The sequence below is a fragment of the Olea europaea genome, chromosome 4 (genome assembly GCF_002742605.1).
Source record: "Olea europaea var. sylvestris chromosome 4, O_europaea_v1, whole genome shotgun sequence".
In the NCBI taxonomy this organism is placed as follows: Eukaryota; Viridiplantae; Streptophyta; class Magnoliopsida; order Lamiales; family Oleaceae; genus Olea; species Olea europaea.
The window spans coordinates 14,909,126-14,928,668 of NC_036240.1; the positions used below are offsets into that span (position 1 = coordinate 14,909,126).

The 19,543-nt window shown below is 33.3% G+C and overlaps 2 protein-coding genes across 2 annotated transcripts; one reads left to right on the plus strand and one right to left on the minus strand.

Moving 5' to 3' along the window:
* The first annotated feature begins 5,563 nt into the window (after positions 1-5,563).
* Positions 5,564-7,871, plus strand: LOC111393755 (U-box domain-containing protein 9-like). The gene is made up of 2 exons (XM_023019445.1): positions 5,564-6,141; positions 6,626-7,871. Exons 1-2 carry the CDS (start codon positions 5,839-5,841, stop codon positions 7,709-7,711), a joined length of 1,389 nt encoding a protein of 462 aa, XP_022875213.1. The 5' UTR covers positions 5,564-5,838; the 3' UTR covers positions 7,712-7,871.
* Positions 7,872-10,786: 2,915 nt separating this feature from the next.
* On the minus strand, positions 10,787-19,169 carry LOC111393756 (E3 ubiquitin-protein ligase CHIP-like). Its single transcript, XM_023019446.1, has 8 exons — positions 18,861-19,169; positions 18,701-18,768; positions 18,332-18,395; positions 12,674-12,745; positions 11,769-11,902; positions 11,500-11,653; positions 11,302-11,412; positions 10,787-11,202 (listed from the first exon to the last, which is right to left on the minus strand). Exons 1-8 carry the CDS (start codon positions 18,966-18,968, stop codon positions 11,077-11,079), a joined length of 837 nt encoding a protein of 278 aa, XP_022875214.1. The 5' UTR covers positions 18,969-19,169; the 3' UTR covers positions 10,787-11,076.
* Between the last annotated feature and the right edge of the window lie 374 nt (positions 19,170-19,543).

The following is a 19,543-nucleotide window of genomic DNA, read 5'->3' on the forward strand; positions in this document are numbered from 1 at the left end:
TTCCATTGCTTCGTTTGAGGGATATGCAGGGCAGTGTTTAGGACTTTTGAGGGTTTGAATTTGGAGCAATACCCTTAATGGGCTATACAAAAATAATGGCTATTGGACTGACTTCAATTAATACAAGATTAGATTCATATAAAAATTAAATTATAAATTAAAGTTTGGTTCTTGGTTTGGTTCTCAGTTCTAGAACTATAACCAAACTTGTACCGGAACCAAATGGTTCTCGGTATGAATAACCAAAACCATTAATTTTTTTTGTGGAACCTCGATTTGGTTTGGTTCTGATTTGGTCTGGACATTTTGTCCACCCCTAATGCTCATGATGCGGACACGACCTTCTTGTACATATTATATGTTGCAGAGAGAAAATTTCAAGAGCCCAAACATGTGTTATGGACATGTTCACGCTTTAGATGCAGGCACATCCATTTTCAGATATTGCTATCGATGGAAAAAGTTAAGGATCCAAATGTATTTCGTAGTGTACATGTTCACGCTTTAAATGCAAGCATGCTCGCTTTGCAGATATCACTAGCTGCAATTATAAAAAGTTAAAAACCCAAATATATCGTGTAATGGACATGTTCACACTTGAAACACACGCATGTCCTTTTGCAGATAATACGCGCTGCAGGTAGAAAAAGTTGAAAACCCTAAACATGTTTCGTAATGGACGTGGTCACACAATACAAACATGCCCATTTTTTTGAATATTACATAATGCAAATTCAAACACGTTTGAGGTGAAGATCATCATGCATTAGATGCGAGCATGTCCATTTTTCGAATATTATGCACTAGTATGCAATTAGAAAAAAAAGTTAAGTATTGATGGATCATATGTTAAAAGAAACTTGTCGTAAAGTCAATTTAATTGAAAATAAGATGAACTAGTCACGATTTGATAAATAAATATTATTGCATTTATATCATAACAGAAATGATCTCCTAAGCACCGGTAACATGACACATCATGTAATTAGTGAATCATTCAATATATGGGACCTACTATTAATTTATTCACCAATTAGATGGTATGCCATGTCATCAATACTTAGCATTAACTAAGCGTCGGTGTTTAGAAGATCATTTCTGTATATCATAAAAAGATAAAATAACATTGAGAAGCAATTCAAGTTTCACATAGAACGTGTTATATTGTCAAGGGTCATTGACATTATAAACTTTTAATAGTTGATTTTTTACGTTAAAAAGTAATGAAGAGGATTTGATTAATTACTTTTATAAAAGATATAATGACGTAAGGTAGATATTATAATTATCGAGAATAAAATTTAGTTTATCTTAAAATTCTTCCACTACGAGCAATACACTTTTGTTCAAATCTTTTATATTTTGAAAATTTAAAATGGAGTTAATAATCTTAAAAAAATAATAGAGTGTAAAGTAGAGAATAAGTAGTTTTCAATAATCCCTTATTTTTCAAGCCTCATTTGCTGTCCCCCATCTCTGCATCTATTTGTATATAACCCAAAAGACAGAGCAAATGACAGCTTGGAAGGACTGAACGGATGACACGTCTAACACATCATGGGGTCCACTCTACGCGTACGAACTTAGTCAAAATAATGCATGTGGAGGCCCCACACCTTACACCTCGAAGGCCCAAGAAAAACTGAGTAGCTCTCACCTCTTCAGGTGAGGTCAAAATGGTCCACCCAAGCCCCTCGGGGCACAGCTCAACTGGTGGATCAATCAACATTGACTTGCTTCCAGTGGCAGGGTGGAGAGTTCGATTCCTGGTGGGAACCTGAGGCCAAAAATTTGGTATGAAGCAATCACCGTGGAGGAGGGTCTCTTGTGCGTAGAAGTGTACAGTCAAAGGAGGGAACCTGTGATCCAGTTGAGGCATAACCCGCGATTTGCCCCCTCCAAGGTTCTAGGAGCATGGGTCTTGGAGGTCTAAGATTTAGTCTGGTGTAAATTGGGATACCTGAATATCAAAAAAAAATAATAATAAAAATGGTCCACCCAATAAGATAGTGGCTCCTCGTTAAAAGGTTACACCACATAGAACAGAACGATCATTCTATCAAAATTTTTCTCCCAAGAGCGGGATAATTTCTATCCTCACATTGCCACGAGTCCAACAAAATATGTGCACAAAATTGAAAAACACTACTTTAAATTAGTTTGAAACAAGTACAAATTTGTTGTAATTTTTAATACAGATTTAAGACTTTTACGCTATAATAATAATTCAGAGCGTATTAATATTAGTCGCAAATAAAGATGATGTTTGGTGGGAATTTAAATTAAATTTTTTAGTAGATTATGATAGAAGTTTTTGAAATGTATAGTTGAAAAGTTGTAGCGCCCGTGAAAGATGTGATTAATATTGATTGTTTGATTTTGACTTAAATTAAAATCAAATTTTAATCCAAATCAAACAAACGCAAAATCGAGATGCCTTTGTTTCGATTGAATTAAAAATCGGTTAAAATTTGTAGATGCAAATATGTGTAGATGACTCATTTATGGAGAGGATATTCTATTATTATTATTATTATTATTATTATTATTATTATTATTTTGAAGTGAGAATTGATGAAGATACCACCTAATAGTGACAATCTTTAATCACGTAACGGAAAATGCGGCAACGTAATTATGTCAATACAAAAAGGTAAAACGTTCTTTTCTTCGAACTTTGATTAATCTTAATTTATTTGGTTAATTAGATTATTTATGATTTAAACAAAATAAGCGAGCAACGAAACCGTCCAAAAGGCCGTTTGACTTTTGACCCAAAATAGTAGGGCCCAAATTATGTAAAATAGCTTATTATATTCACACAACAATTTTTATGTCTCACATCACATTTAAATTGCAATTTTGATTAAAGTCTTTGCTCTTTATCCTTATAATATTTAGTTGCGTTTGATTGCGCGCATGAAATTTGTATTAAAAAAAATAAATTTTAAGTAATTTAATTGTTTAGAATTTATTTTTATAAAAATTATTAATTTAATATATTTGATTGATTTAATTTTTAACTTAAAAAATATTATATTTATCCATTTTGTTGGCGATAGATGAGAGAGCGATAGACAAATGAATCACCTGAAAAATAAAAATTACCCCTCATTTTCTTTGTTTTTGAGAAAAATATGGTCAAATGATAAAAAGTTGGAAAAATATTTGTTATGAAAAAATTATCAATCAAACACCATAAAAATAAAAAATTGGATGAAAAATAAAGTCAATCAAACACACCCTTTAATCCTTAACTATTTTTTTTACGTTGTTCGTATTTTTCAAATTTTCATTAGTTAACACATTTTGTATTTGATAACAATTTTATGTTCAAAAATCTATTGAAATGGTGTAAAATAACTTATTTTTCAATCACATTTTTAATAAATTCATAAACTAGAATTGAAAAAAAAAAAATTCCCTCATTTAAAAAGATGAAAATAAAATATATTGATATATGTTGGCATCCGAACTCCGATCTGGTAAAAACAAGTTCGCTAAACCCACCTCAATTAAATGTAAGTTTGGCCCACACTCTCAGGTCGGAGTTACCCGCCGTTATCTTAGAAAAACATCATGATTACCCATTATCACATCATCCTATCAATCAGAGACACTTGCCACATGTGATGTCATCGCCGTCCGGGACAACCAATCCGAAGTCCTCGAATTTTAGTCCCTTACAGGTCATCATTCCCTAGGTAATACATTGACACATGACCATCGGCCTGATTGACCAATCACGGGAGAATTCGGCGACCCGAGTTCCGAGCTCGACACTGTTACTGATTTGATTGATTTGATGTAATTTCGGATGAAATTATGTATAAATAGTTGAATAGGACCATTGTAAAGGTAGGGCAAATTCAAATAACGACTAATGGTACTATCACATCTTTGTAATCTTTTCTAAGCACAAATCACATTTTTCTTAAAGTTAGTTCAAAATTATCCTTGCTAATTTTGACGCCAACAATATATATTGTTATTAAGAACGAGACGTACTAAGTAATAGAAAATTGAAAATAAGTATTCAATGAAAAAAATTAATAAAATAATTGTTATAATGAACAAAGATTGAAAAATTTAACCGTAATTAAAATTTAGTGTATCAAATGAAAATTGTGGTGTCAACATAATCACCATTGAAAAAGAAGAGACGGGAAGGTCTAGCACAAATTTATTATTAAGTAAAAATATTTAATTATGAGTAAATAAGTAATTTTAAAAATATTATTATATTGATTAAGGGTAATACAAAAATGATTTTCAAAATAAGTGAGACTTTTTATCTTAAGGTGTAAGGCGAGTTAAATCGAGATTAATTCTATCTCAAGCGATTCGATCTAAATTTACGTTATAGATAGATTATGCCTCCGTTTAGTAATAATTTTTCACAAAAAAATTGATTTTTTTATCGTTATTTTACTATTTCAACCGTCACTTTTGACTTATTCACTCGAAAGTAGAATTCACTTTTTTTTTAATGATCAAAAAATCAATTTTATTGAACATGCCCGTAATCCGTTGTTATTTTAAAATTGAATGAAAATGTAGGTCAACCATCATAAATTCATTCCTAAATATGCACATGACGTTGTAAGACAACTATTGCCATAATAATCTTATAAAAGATTTAAATTATTAAATTCATCCTCAAATGCGTACGTGCTTCCATCGCTATACACGTGTCCCTTTCATTCTGAACTCGTATCCTTAAGTCCTACCAACCACTTAATTTCATGTATATCTCATACTCCTTTTAATTTTTTATTTTTTATTACGAAAATATTGTCGACCACGACATAAATTATTTCTCTAATTTCTATTATTTTAAACAATTCTAAAGGCTGGAAGAATTATTAACTTTTGTTTGATGTGGACTCAAATTCGTGTAGAGTCTCGAAAGGAAAGATACAAGAATTGAAATGAAACAATTTGTTTATTCGAAAAGTCAAAAAACACGTAATTTTTTGGAAGTGTTTCGTCCAATTAATTATTTTAATTATTTTGATAAAACTTTAAACTTTAATCTTAAGTCAAAAAACTATTTTAATGTTGCTGAAAAAGTGTTTGGTTTGTCATTTTAAAAAACTGTTTCTCAAAATTTTAAAAATTTAAAAACGCGTTTCATTTAAAAACTTTAAAAATAATTTTATAACATTTTTGAGGAGCTTCCCTAGAGAAAGGGAGAGGGATATTTATATTTTGGTAAATTTTATTAAATATTTTAATTTGAGAAATTTTTAAAAGTTCATTTTCCTTATTTTGACATCAAAAAGTCATTTTGAATTTTGTGTTATAAAATTTTACTTGTTTTCAAAATCGCATTTTTGAAAATAACATAAGAAACATGTTTTGAGTGTCTTTGAAAAGTGAAAATGGTCTCAAAATGAAAAACCAAACACGCTCTAAGAAATTTCCTTGAACTTTAAATATTTATTTTCTTGTTTTTTTATTTATTCTTATTTTTGCTGAATTTTCTTTGAATTTGTTATCAAAGAATTTGACCTATACACACCCCAACCAAAACAACCACCGTCACGCGCCCCCACGGCACCGCACCGCATATGTAATTACTTTGCATGACGAAGCCGCACTATTTCTCTTCCGCGTAGCTGCCAGCTTCCCGCCCACAGGTTTGGACCCTACCCTACCCCACGCCACCCACTTCCCCATACACATTCTTATTCTTCACTTCACTCATAGCCGCTCACTCTGTGTAAAAAAAGGGGGAAAAAGTCTAGAGCCCCTCAAAGAATTTGAACAAAGAATTACACAAAATAAAAAGAAAAAAAATGGGAGAAGTGTACATTGGGTTTTGTTTGTAGAGTGATGGCGAAGAGTGGGGTGTTTGAAGGCGATCCAGGAATGGCGTCTAAGGCCATGGGATTGAAAAGGGAATTGCAGAAATTGGTCAAGGCAATTGTTGATGACGAGGATGTTAACTTGGAGGCAATTGATAAAGCCCAGCAAATGCTTTCTGCTTTAAAGGAACTGAAATTGAAGAAAATTTTATCTCTTAATTTTCATAATAATCATCGCGATGAGGTAGTTTCTGGTGCGGTGCCCGAGGAATTTAAGTGCCCACTTTCCAAAGAGCTCATGAGGGATCCTGTTATTGTTGCCACCGGACAGGTTCGTGATTTTACTTCCATAAATCAGATGTGCTTTGGTTTATATCATTTTTCTGTGGAAATTGTTTGCAATTAGTTAATGTGTGTCTTATGAGCGTTGGATTTTGTTAAACTGTAATTGATTTTGGCCGTTGGAAGAAATTTTTTCCTTCTTCTGGACTTCGAAACATTGATTTTGACAACATAATTTGCAGGATTTTGGGCACTATTTTTATTACTTTTTTCTACAAGTGTGCACTCTGAATTCGTATGTGTGTATGTGATTGAACAGAGGTGCGTACAAATCTGCGGTGGTTTGTACAAATTTTATGCATTTTGACTTATTTGGTTATCGGATTGCGGTTGATTTGTGTATATATCTTTTGGCTGATACGTTGACATGAATATCTATCTTTATTTCGATCTTTTAAGATCTCAAAATGCAGTTTCTCGTTTAATTTTGTTTCTTGTTTATATTGTTAACATTCTCGCTACAATGTGTGCAGACTTATGATCGGCTCTTCATTGAGAAATGGTTAAAATCTGGGAACAGGACGTGCCCTCGAACTCAACAAGTATTATCGCACACTATTCTTACACCGAATCACTTGATTAAGGAAATGATATTGCAATGGTGCAAGAATCACGGTATTAAATTGTCAGACTCTGTTCAGCATTCCGATGAGGACGGCTTAACTGGAGATGACCGGGACCGATTCCTATGTTTGCTTGAGAAAATGTCATCAACATTGTCTGATCAAAAAGAATCCGCTAGAGAGTTGCGGCTATTGACGAAAAGAATGCCTTCATTCCGTGCACTTTTTGGTGAATCTCGCAATGCAATACCTCAACTGCTGTCCCCGCTATCTCAAAGCAAGACTCGGAATGAGGTTCAGCCAGATCTCCATGAAGATATAATCACGACACTTCTGAATCTTTCCATTCATGACAATAATAAAAAGCTAGTTGCAGAGATGCCGATGGTTATTCCGCTTCTTATCGATGCTTTGAGATCAGGCGCTATTGAAACAAGGAGTAATGCAGCTGCAGCCCTTTTCACATTATCGGCTCTCGACTCAAACAAGGAACTGATTGGTAAATCTGGAGCTTTGAAACCTCTCATCGACTTATTAGAAGAGGGACATCTTTTAGCCATGAAAGATGTTGCATCGGCAATTTTTAATCTATGTATTCTTCACGAGAATAAGTTGAGAGCTGTTAGAGATGGTGCGGTGACAGTTATACTGAAAAAGATCATGAATCGAATGCACGTTGATGAGTTATTGTCCATCCTCGCCATGCTTTCAACCAGTCAAAGAGCTGTCGAGCAAATGGGAGAGCTTGGGGGAGTTCAATGCTTGCTTAGTATAATCAGGGAGACTTCTTGTGCTCGAAACAAGGAGAATTGCATTGCAATCCTTTTTACTATTTGTCATAGTGATCGATCCAAGTGGAAGCAGATGAGGGACGAGGAAAACACATATGGAACTATCTCTAAGCTCGCTGAAAATGGCTCGTCCAGAGCCAAAAGAAAGGCCAGTGGCATACTCGAAAGACTGAATCGGGCTATCAATCTTACCCATACAGCGTGATGTGGGTACTGAGCACATATTCTGTAAATTCTACATATTTTCATTTTCCTTCATTATCGACGTTCATTCTGTATATTTTATTATCTAAGCATGGCTTGATCTCAAGTATATGGTTTGTGCATAATACTAATGAAATCTCTACTCATAAGGTTCCTTTCAATATTGTTCGAAGATGTTGCACATGGTTTTTGAGTAGCCTGCATTAATATGTTATGACAGCACTTGCTTTGCTGGTTTCTTCCTATGATTGCCATTCTTCTCTATTTTTCTGTCAAATAATACCTGCACATGGGTTTACGTAGATCCCATAAATCTCAATGAAGCCATTGTGTTTACGGTCAATTTTTATTATAAATAGATAAAAATAATTGACGAATAAGTGAGTACTATTTGTGGGTACATATATTTTTTGTGGCTTGCCTATCTTTTCGACAAACTTGGGATTGGCCACAGAGAGTATTTTCTGAACACTCTTCGGTTTGTTCTCCCTACATTTTTTGGTTGCTTGCTTGGACTTAATGGCTGTATTTTTTTCACGTTTTTAACTTTTACTGCATGAGATGAAGCCAAAACCCATTAGCATTATGCATCCGTGACTGATAATTGAATGAATGGTTCCAGATTGGATGGGAAAATGATGTGGGAATAATGTTTCCATGTCGACTGCTCATGTGATGTCTGGTTTCAGGGTCTATCCATTATTATGCTACTCAGTTTTTATGTGGAAGTCTTCAATTATATCCCCATCCCATCCACTCTTTTAACTATTTTTATCTGTTGAAGAAGCCACTCGCCCTGCCTGTCTCAATTATCGCCGTTTTTGTTTCTTTATCTTTTAAGAGAGCTTCTAAGGAAGCATACTTTATTGAGCTAGTTTTCTTTCAAAATTCTTCTTGTTAAATGTTGTTTGGAAGAACTTTCTTGAAACTCAAAAGCACTTTCTTATGGACCAAAATCACGTTTTGTATAAATAGGTTTTTCTTCTTTTCCCTAAAAGAGATGATATTTAAACATTGGACAGGCGCATGCAATTGTGGTCCTTGGAGTACCTAAGAATCGGATTCAAAAGTAAAGGGAAAGAACAACGGATTAGGCGAATTGGAAATCAATAAAGCCTATATATCCATATTGGAACATATATTTTAAACATGCCAAATAAATTTGCTTGCTTCGCAAAAGTTGTTCATTTATTCTATATTCTCGTCTTCCTTTTACGTTTGGTAACGTGGACAGATTGCGTTAGCATCATAGAAACAAAAATTTTATATATTGTAATATTTAGTTAATTGCCCACCGTGGACATACAGAAATTTGCGACGCATTAGCTCGATAAATATTCAATTTGCTGGAGCACTAATGTCACTCCTAATTTGTAGAAATTAAAATTTAATTTTAAGTCAAAGTTAATAGCTAATTTTAGTCATATATTTTATGGGATCTACAAGTTCTCAAACATATATTTCATCGACTTTTATCAAAATCTACTAAAAATTTAATTTTAATTCTCACCAGTTTTAATATACTAAAGCCAGAGCATATATTCTACTTTAGTTATACTAGAACAGCTTCTTTTCTCTGAACATGTGATATGCTATAAAAATATTCTATTTTTATCTCAAATAACTATTCTTTGATGTTATATCAGAATAACTAGTAGTCTTCATTTTAAACTTTGTCAAATATCTAATAAAAATGAAAGGGACGCCTTGAAATATTATAAAATTAATTTCATATCTAATATTTTTAATTTGATTCCATTACGCTTAAGATTAGAGAAAAATAATTAAGTAGATATTGCAATTTTACAGAATATTATTGCTGATGAACATTCATAGGAGGCCTATAATGAGAGGGATGACAAAATATTTTTTGATGGAAGTGACAATTCTCTAACAAATCATTTAAACAAGTTGCGGTCCGAACATATTCAATGAAAATTGATAATAATTCGTTTTATTTTAACCTATCCATCCATCGAAGAGCTCCTCATATGGTAATGGTGGAACCTACTCCTTTCATTATCAGCTCAAAAAAGATAGAAAGGATGCATTATTTGTGGAATTACTTTTTCAATAAATGTTAAATGTGCTCCAAAGGTTATGGCACGAAAATTCCCCGATTAATCCCATCCTCATCCTGACTCCATTAAAAATAGATTTTACAGAAAATTATATTTTGAAATAATAATTTTTGAAGAACGTATGACTATAAAATAAGGAAAAAATTTTAAATTTACGTGCTATATTATTTTATTGAAAAATATGTAACTGACAATAAGAAAGAAAAAAATGAAGTCCAAACAAGGGCTAAATATACACTACAAAATTTATGCCGCAAACTTCAACATCGAATCCTACATGGAATTGATTAATTTGTTATAAGACGGAGAGTAGAATGGAATCACGTCAAGACTGACCATGAAGAAGAATTTAACTCTCTTTTTTCTCTAATAGTACTGTCAAATTAGATATACTATTACTAAACATGTCTTAAGAAACAAGAAGAATCTACAGTAAAAGACTTCTAACAAGAAGGAAGACAAACTCGTGTGAAAGTAATGTTAAATAGGCTCTGAAATTTATACCCATTCAATAAATTGAAAATGGGGATCTACCATGTGTAGTTTCTGCGCATCCAAACTACACAGCTGGGGACAGAGCACTTTTTCTGCCCATAGTCCCACACTTCTGGTAACACATTTGTCTAATTCAGGTGATCACATCCGAATAAAGTAGCTACGGACAATATGTTTCTACATTGTGCAACATTAGGCAGCACCAACCTGGAATCAAGCTATGGTGTGCATACGTACAAGTGTAAAAAGGTCGTGGGACAGATCGACCTTATAGTCGGGCTCAATCGGTAGAAATCACAACAGACAAAAGTCCCAAGTCTAATGATGCATTGGACTAAAAAGTGAATACAATGCCATGTTAATTACATAACTTAAAAATTAACAAATCATCATTCCAGCCAAATAAATCTTGATATGCAAGCGATGCCAATTTCTTTCACTTTAGGTACCAGGCATTATTCATAGAGAGCATGAATCAGGCAGGAAGAAAATTCAAGAGAAAAATTAAAGCCAAGGAATGCATGATCAGACATATGGTAAACTTCTTTTTCATCTATGGATAGAGTTCTACGACCATGTAAATGCTACAGAAATAGATACTGTACATTTCCAAAACGACCAATTTGACTTCACACTTATCATATTGAGAGTAAAGAGGGATCAACAATTACACTCGATATAATAGGATAACCAACAATGATTACTGTCGGAACCAGTTTAACCCAAACTGAAGAGAAAAGATGAGTCATATCTTTTACCTGAGCCATACAACTGACAAATGGTAAGACCATCAATCTGTCTTGTAAGCCCACCCATGTGTCTCCAGAAACGCACGCGCAGCTTCTTTTATGGCTAAATTGGGCACCAACTGTGATGAATACAAGGGTTCTGGGCGAACTGGATCAAAGTTGCCAACCTTAAAGATGACAAAGTTAAGGATTAATACATGACACTGGAGGATAAATATGTGCATATAAATAAATGGAAATGACAACTGAATATCAATTAGGGCTACCTTATGCAGATGATCAAGAATTACTGCTCTCTCATATGTAAGTCCACTTGGAGTAATGACAGGATCGCGGAAAATGTCTAGAGTAATTTTACAGCACAAATAGTCCGGCACCTGAAATCCTCAATTGGTGTCACCGAGTCAAATGAAAAATAAAATCCCGATAGGGGGGAATTCTGTGAATGAATCTCAAAAGCTCACATCAGTAGGGATATCATCTTCAGCAGCTTTGTTAAATACTCCATTTAAAGCTTCCAATTGTTCTAAATTGGATTGAATATTCTCATCCACAAATCCTTCCACTTGTGAAGTGTCAAGGAAATGTTTCTCCTTCAGAGCTGCCATGCATGTTTCTCTAAGACAGGAAAGATAATTAAGATACCAATATCATTCTAAGCAGAGCAAATAGAAATAAAAGAAGGAATCACAGAAGATGAAGACCCAAACTTGAAACAGAAAAGAGCAATTACTTCAAATTTTGAAGATCCCATGAACGTTTGGTAGACTCATGTTCCCACAACAAATATCTTGCTCTTGCAAGATCTTGCCATATCTCTTCTACCTTGTAACCCTTAGGGCTTGCACCCCTTTCAAGATCCAAGGCCTGAGCTATCATAAAAATATTAAATACATCCCCATTAATAGTAAACATGCTTATCGAAAAATTTAGGTTTTGCTAGTGAACAAACAACCATAATACCATAAATGCCATCACCTTAATATATCACAACAATATACTAGTTAGAAAAGCGTAAGGAGATTATAAACCCGGTAGAAAGCAAAAGGAGAAATAAACTGTACAAAGTAGGTGACCAATCAAAATAAACCACAAAAGCAACAAGATGCCCAAAGACTAATTAAATTTTACCGCACATTCTATCCTATAAAGCAACTAAGCAAGTGTAATTTTACCGCACATTCTATCCTATAAAGCAACTAAGCAAGTGTAATTTTACCGCACATTCTATCCTATAAAGCAACTAAGCAAGTGTAATTTTACCGCACATTCTATCCTATAAAGCAACTAAGCAAGTGTACCATCTAAAAAGGCATGCCAGCTTAAGTAATATTTAATTCCACGAGAGCAAGACTGATTTCAGAAAGCAACAAGTAGCTCTTTGTCTATAAGAAAGAAGATGAACGAAGAAAGAAATGGGTGAAGCTGGAACTGGTTGACTGATCTATTTTGAGGAAAACCTGAGAGCAGATGGGCTTCCATTTGTTAACATTGTCAAAAGCTTGCATTGCTCATTCATAAAAGGATTGAGTGAAGCATATGCCTCCACAGGGATGCATATTTTAGCAAAAGCTAATAAGATTTGTTTGCATATTAATATTTTCTGGAAAAAAACCTTTATGAAATAAAACCCCATACTTTTTCCAATTCCTTGACTCCTTCAGTGTAATCTTCCCTTTGTAGCAGTGCAAGACCCAGCATATGGTGAGCCTGCCATTATGCAAAGCACTTCCAAGTTAGTTCGATCAGTGACAGACAAGTAAGATAAAACTGCTAAATGCAAAAGTCAACAATAATGCTCCAGCAGATTCGGCAGAGATCAAACCAAGGAAGATGTGACAGAGAACCATAATACAAGACCAACAAATAAAGCATGCATGCTACAGAAGATTCGGCAGAGATCAAACCAAACCCAGAATAACCAATGAAATATGTCAAACATTTTCATTTTTCGTGTAGAAGAGACTGGTGGGTTTCGAGGAAGCCATTACAAACGATGGAATACATTCGACTAGACAACTGAAAAATGAAATATCATGAGTAGCAAATATTGCTATTAGAAAGAGATTAACAATATACTTTTGTGGTCCTGATGTCCTTTATATATTCGTGAAGCAATGAAAAATAGAGCTCTTGCCTCACCAAAAAGAGTTAATTACATGATGTCAATTTTGCAGTGAAAGTTCAAGTCAAAGATCAAAGTGAAAGTTGTAGATCTCTTTGCCCCCCTCTCCCCACTCATTCTTTATTGTAAGATAAAGGCTATGCCAGTACTGATGCTACCACTGGTGCTTTGCCTCCTCATCTCTCACTGGGCATTGAAAAACCTTCGCCCTCTAATGTGGTGTGTGCGCTTTCCCAAGACTTCTATGATGTTTCTTTCTTTGCTACAACTGATAAAAATCGTTGTTTTAGACCGATGCATATGTAGAAAGCCTATTTTTTTCGTTTTCATGTAATCTATAGAAAAGTTCAAAGGAGTAGATAATCATAGTTATTGAACCTTTTATACTAGGAAACTCAAACAACCATAATTTTACTTAGTGTATTACTTCCTTTAGGAGGCCAAACCCCTCTCAAATATTTGTTCCAATATATTGAGGCAACATAAGCATATGCATTTCTAATGAAGCAGCTGAAGGTCAGGTACGCACAGGGCCGAAGAAAAAGGTAAGTAAATACTTCCACTTTTCACTGAATGCAGAAATACAGCATAGCATTCATAGCACTCCATCAGCAGAGTTTTAATGCATTTACAAGGAAGTTGATCCATGGGGGGATAGTCACATTACCAAACGTTAGGGCTCAAGTTGTTGGACCAATTAGTCCAAAAGACAGAATGGAGAGCAAGATTTAATCTTGGATATCCGAGAACAAAAGCAAAATAAGCAAAAACTAGAGTAGACGGGAAAGGATGGAGCAATAATGACCATTATCAAAGTTAATATTTTCAATTAGTCAACTCATGCATGTGAAATTATTAGAAAGTGAAAATTGAAGCATGAGGAAGTTTCAGCATCAAAGGCATATATTTTTATGATGGTTAGATTCACATCTGAGGTTGAGAAATCAGAAATGATCAACTACAGGTTCTGAAGAAGTATAAGCGATTATGCTTTTCTTCCTTTTCAGCATCGAAGCCATATTTTTTTCAATGATTAGACTTGATTAAGATGTCTAGAACAATAAAAAAAAAAAGGTTATTCTGAGGAAATAAGAGTGATAAAGCATTCCTCCATTTCTTGCTGTGCTGAAGTATTAATCTTGAGACTTCAAGAATAAAGTTATATTTTGCTTTCCTGTGTACAAGACACTCATCATTAATTGTTCGCATTTATAGGCAACAGCCATGATTACTGAGATAGTAAACTCAAGCAATTAGAATTCGGAAATGCATATTAATCATGGCTTAAGCACAATATCCACCTCATCAAAGCAAACCACATTATGTTCTAAATGAATTTTTTCCATACATGCATTATAAGACATATACAGAAACTTTAGCAATTAAGCAAATTGCAGCAGATATCAATTAAAACTTCACCAACGGTTCAAGTGAAATCAACATTAAATAATATTGGACATAGATTTTATACACATCTCAATACAAATACCCTTTCAGCACCTACAATGTCAAAAATGTGTAATAATCTATAACGAATAGTAGAACAGATGAAAAGTACACAAAAAGCCCAAAATTTATTCAAAAAAGCTCCTTTTCTCCTCATTTTGCGCCTCACACTTTTTTCCTTTATGAGAGCTCTTTGCTTAACATTGAAAAAACCGGTCCGCATTGGCTATCACCACAAACCTAAATATAAGCAGCAAATCGCAATAACAAAATACCAGCAGTAAACATTTAGCATTTGACTCATCGCTTAAGATACCTCTTAACTAAGAGAAAACATTAACACTCTAGTTAGATGTTGAGATGTTTCGGCAGCATCTGAAAGAGCTTATAATGAAAAATAAAGCACAGGTGTTGGTTCACTAGTGTCCTTTTTCACAAAGTAACTCAGTGCATGAAAAGGAGAAGTCAAGAACTGAGGCATTGTTCTTTTGTGAGGCCAGGCGTAACTCGTAAGCCTCAAGGTGCTTTGAGGCTTAAGCCTCACTATGAACCACAAAAAAAGTATAAAAAAAATAAACATATAATAAATCACAAATGTTAAATTCTCAAAACAGTATAACAACTTAAGGTGATGTTGTTGCTGGAGTGATAAGGTTATATAGGGAGACCACACTGTTGTTTTACGTTTCTTTAGTTTGAAATTATAACAAATTTTTATCTATAATAATAATAATAATAATAATAATAATAATAATAATAATAATAATAATAATAAAGGTTATGTTATACAATTGGTGTCAGAGATAATTTATGGTTAATAATTGATTAAAATATGTAAATTTTATTAGAACATGTTAGATTTCCAAAGCTATTTTAATATATATAGTATATTTCCAGTGAAGTCAGTCGATAAAATATGATAACTTTAAAGAAAAAATACTTTTCAAGAAAAGTGCAGAAAGCCCTGCGCTTTGAGGCTTATGCCTTTATCAAATTCTCAGTACTTTTTCACCTTCCCTTTACTAACATGTTCTACTAACTGGACCCACTTCGGTTAACTCAAAGGACGTACCATACCGTACCTCAACCATACAAAGTCCTCATTCCTAAATTTATAATCAATAACTGTAACACCCACTCGTTGGAGTTATATTCTCGTTTCTTATTTTATCCCTTTGATGCATCTAGCTTCACATCCACATTTTCCTATGTTCCGATTACGAACCTCTTATCATTTAACAATCCAATATTTACTACCATAAGTATAGTATATTTAGTACATAGCATGTAGAATTGGCATTCTAACCTTATCAAAAAACTAACTATACATGGAATACCTATAGCACTCATACATTTCATCCAATGCACTCTAACCACATGCATTATACACTCTTCCACTCCTTACTTAATATCAAAGCGTAAATATTTTAAAAGTGACCTTTTTGGGACAACAAGATCATTTAAAGTGTTACTATTACTAGAATGACACGAGTTTAGCACTCATACATTTCATCCAATGCACTCTAACCACATGCATTATACACTCTTCCACTCCTTATTTAATATCAAAGCGTAAATATTTTAAAAGTGACCTTTTTGGGACAACAAGATCATTTAAAGTGTTACTATTACTAGAATGACACGAGTTTCAAAAATCACAAGTGAAATCTACTTAAGTAAAACAAAAAATAATAGAACTCTAATTCTTATATGAAATTAGCAATTGCAGTTCGATTCAAGCTCCAAAAAAGTTAAGCCTCTGAACCATTCTTTTTGGGTCAAGTTCCTTCCAATTTGTGAAGTGACATAAAACATTAAGCCTCAATTTGGGCCACATTTTCTAAGACTTTTTTTTCCCCAAAAATTTACACCCACGCATTTCATAGGACCCACAATTTTATCAAATTTTCTCTGTTACATTTCATCAACTTTTAACAAAATTTACTAAAAATCTAATTTTAATCTATAATACATTAAATATCACATCAAATGAGATAGTTTTTGGACAATTTTAACCCTACTATGATTCAACTATTTCAATAATACTTTACTTTCGTATTTTAATATGTAATAAATACTAAAAAAAATCCTTATCATGTATGAATTTCGTATTTTCAATTCTCAATTAATTAACGTTTATATTAATCTAGACAATGAATCTTAATCTACATGAATCTAGAATTATTATAGACGAATTTATTTCTATTCATGTATCCAGAAATTTTAATAAATTTTAAATGGGAATTTAAATTCATGTATTAGCAATTAATTTTTATGTACCAAATGCAGTATAAAAATGTTGCTCATTCGAAGTATTTCATCATCTTAAAAAATTTGAATCATAGAAGTTGAGTTGTGAGAGTACAATTTTCTTCTCTCAAATTTTTATCCTAAATTTTATTTTCTTTAGTTCATTTAAGACTCATCAAATCCTCCCAACAAATTGGTATCAAATATTATTTGTACTATATTTATAAAATATTTCAAACTAACGTGCAATGCACGTTCAACTCTGCCCAAACAAGAGCCAAACTTCAATTTCTGGAAAAAAAAAAAATTAAGATAAGGTTCTCTTCGAAAACAACATTTTGGATGTCCTGCATGTTCTCTTCTCTAATACAGGCCTTTCTCAATTACATAATTGAATTGCAAGAAGTTCTTAACCCATATATTGAAAGGTTAAAAAGGAAAAAGAAAGCTAAACCATAATCTCACTTCTTCAAAATGACTGCAGAGGAAAAAACTACTTTTGGAATATAAGTTTGATAAAACATTAAAGGTATAAAATAAATAGTGTAAAATGTAATCACACAATGGCAGGCAGGCAGAGAAGCCTCCAATGTTTGAACATTTTCATTGTCGATACAGAAGGTGTTCTGAAATTTTCAGTTACAACAATCACTATCTCAAATTTCAAATATCAATTTCAGAAGATTAGATAGACTACAAAAAAAAAATTCAAGCTTTGTACAGATAGGAAGGAAAGAAGAAAAAAAGGAAAGAGTGCGTCAAGAAAAGTGACCTTTCCTTTCAAGCGTACGAATCTATGCATCGAGCTTGTTCTGCCTTTTAAATCAATCGAAGAATTCCAAGGGAAGAATCGAGATTGCCTACACCTATACCATTACTCTCGAAGAGCTCATCAAAGAGCCAAGGGATGAGAGGAGCATGGGATCTACTGAATGGCAGAAAATAACCAAATTGTCTGGCTATCAGATTTAATGGAGCACCAATAGTGAAAATAATAAATGAAGATTTTATTGGCGTGTCGATGAACTTCGAGCAAATCCAACTACGGTAATGGAGTGGAAAGAAGTGGAAGAGTGTGTATGTGTAGGTGGCTTGAACATGGGTAGCAAGCAAATGCCATAAAATATTTGGCTTTCATGATTGCAATAGATTTGGGCCATAGTAACAGAAAATGTAAGATGTTTGTGGCCATTATATTGTTCAGCCTTCAGCAATAAACAATCTGGATCCAAGTCTTCCAAGCTTGTTCAAACTGCTGTTTCTCTTTTATACCTTCTTAGCGCTGAATAGTGTTTTTGGACTTCAGCACAATCATCTTAATATAGAATGAAACTCAATGAAATTCTAATAAATCCCAAGGAGATAAAAATTATTAAAAGAAATAATACCGAAGTATTTAAAACGTTGTGAAAAATCAAACCACGCCAAGCTAGTAAAATCTATGGTCATTAATCATGATTACTAGTACACAAGACCTTTATAGAATTGTGATCGAGCTGAATTGCTCTCCTACAGTCCTCCTCCACTCTGGTCCAATCACTGCACCCACAAAAACAGACATCAAATTTTCAATAAGAAATTAAACACTTAAAAAGTCACACTCAAAAACTGATAAAAGTCCTTCAACCTTTTACTGGGTATAATGACTAAAGAATCAAAAATTTCAATCAAGAAAATATACATTTCAAACTTAAAAGTGACACCGAAAGAAAAACTAAAAATCATTGTGATTCAATGGGAATAGTGACTAAAGAATCAAACTTTCAACCAAGAAAATATACATTTAAAGTAAAAACAAAAGACAAACATCAATGCGTTTTAACCAAAATAATGATTGTACGTACTTCCGCTTGCGGTGGCACACAGCCCTGTTGGTCCAATAGATCGGAACATCAGGACACAACGTAATAGCCTAAAAGAACCATAAGAAAGCAAATTAAAATTCCAAAAAAATGCAGATACATGTGTCCCATCAGATGTATATATCAACAAGCCTAAAAATACCTCAGTATAAGCATCGATGGCGGCACCAAACCGATCTTTTTTGAAATAACTGTTTCCGTCTATTCGAAGTTTCTCGGCTTGTTTAGCCGCTGCCACTGTTAGCGACATTTTTCTTCTATCCCCTCTGCCAATTATTTTCTCTTTATTCGCAAAGCTGATTACGATTGCAAGTATAACGAACGCAAAAATAAAGACTTCTCTCGCAGAATTACAATAACAAATCGCTTTATGATTGGGAGATGGAAATTCTGGGGTGGGAAAATCAAATTGAAAGTGAAATCCAAAATTTGGAAAGGGAAAATGAGTCTCGCGATTTCCCGAACATCTGATTTTTACTTTGAGCAAATTGCAAAAGTGGGCTCCAACGTATTGTGAGAGTAGTGAATTGGTCCATAACTTTCCATGACACTCGAACAATCAATAACCTAACAAATTTGGTCAAATCGTGATATAATTCTCAAGGGTCTAACTTCTAAAGTTATATTTGGCTCTTGTTTGAACACCATTTTTTCGAGAATACATTTTTTTAAAACTCATTTTCAATCACATTCTCTTATAAAATGATTATAGATATATTTCAAAAAAAATCTTACTTTTTTAATCACATATTCTCTAAAAAATACTATTCTATAATGCATTTTATCCCAAAAATGGGGATCAAAGAGGGCTTAAGTTTACAATTT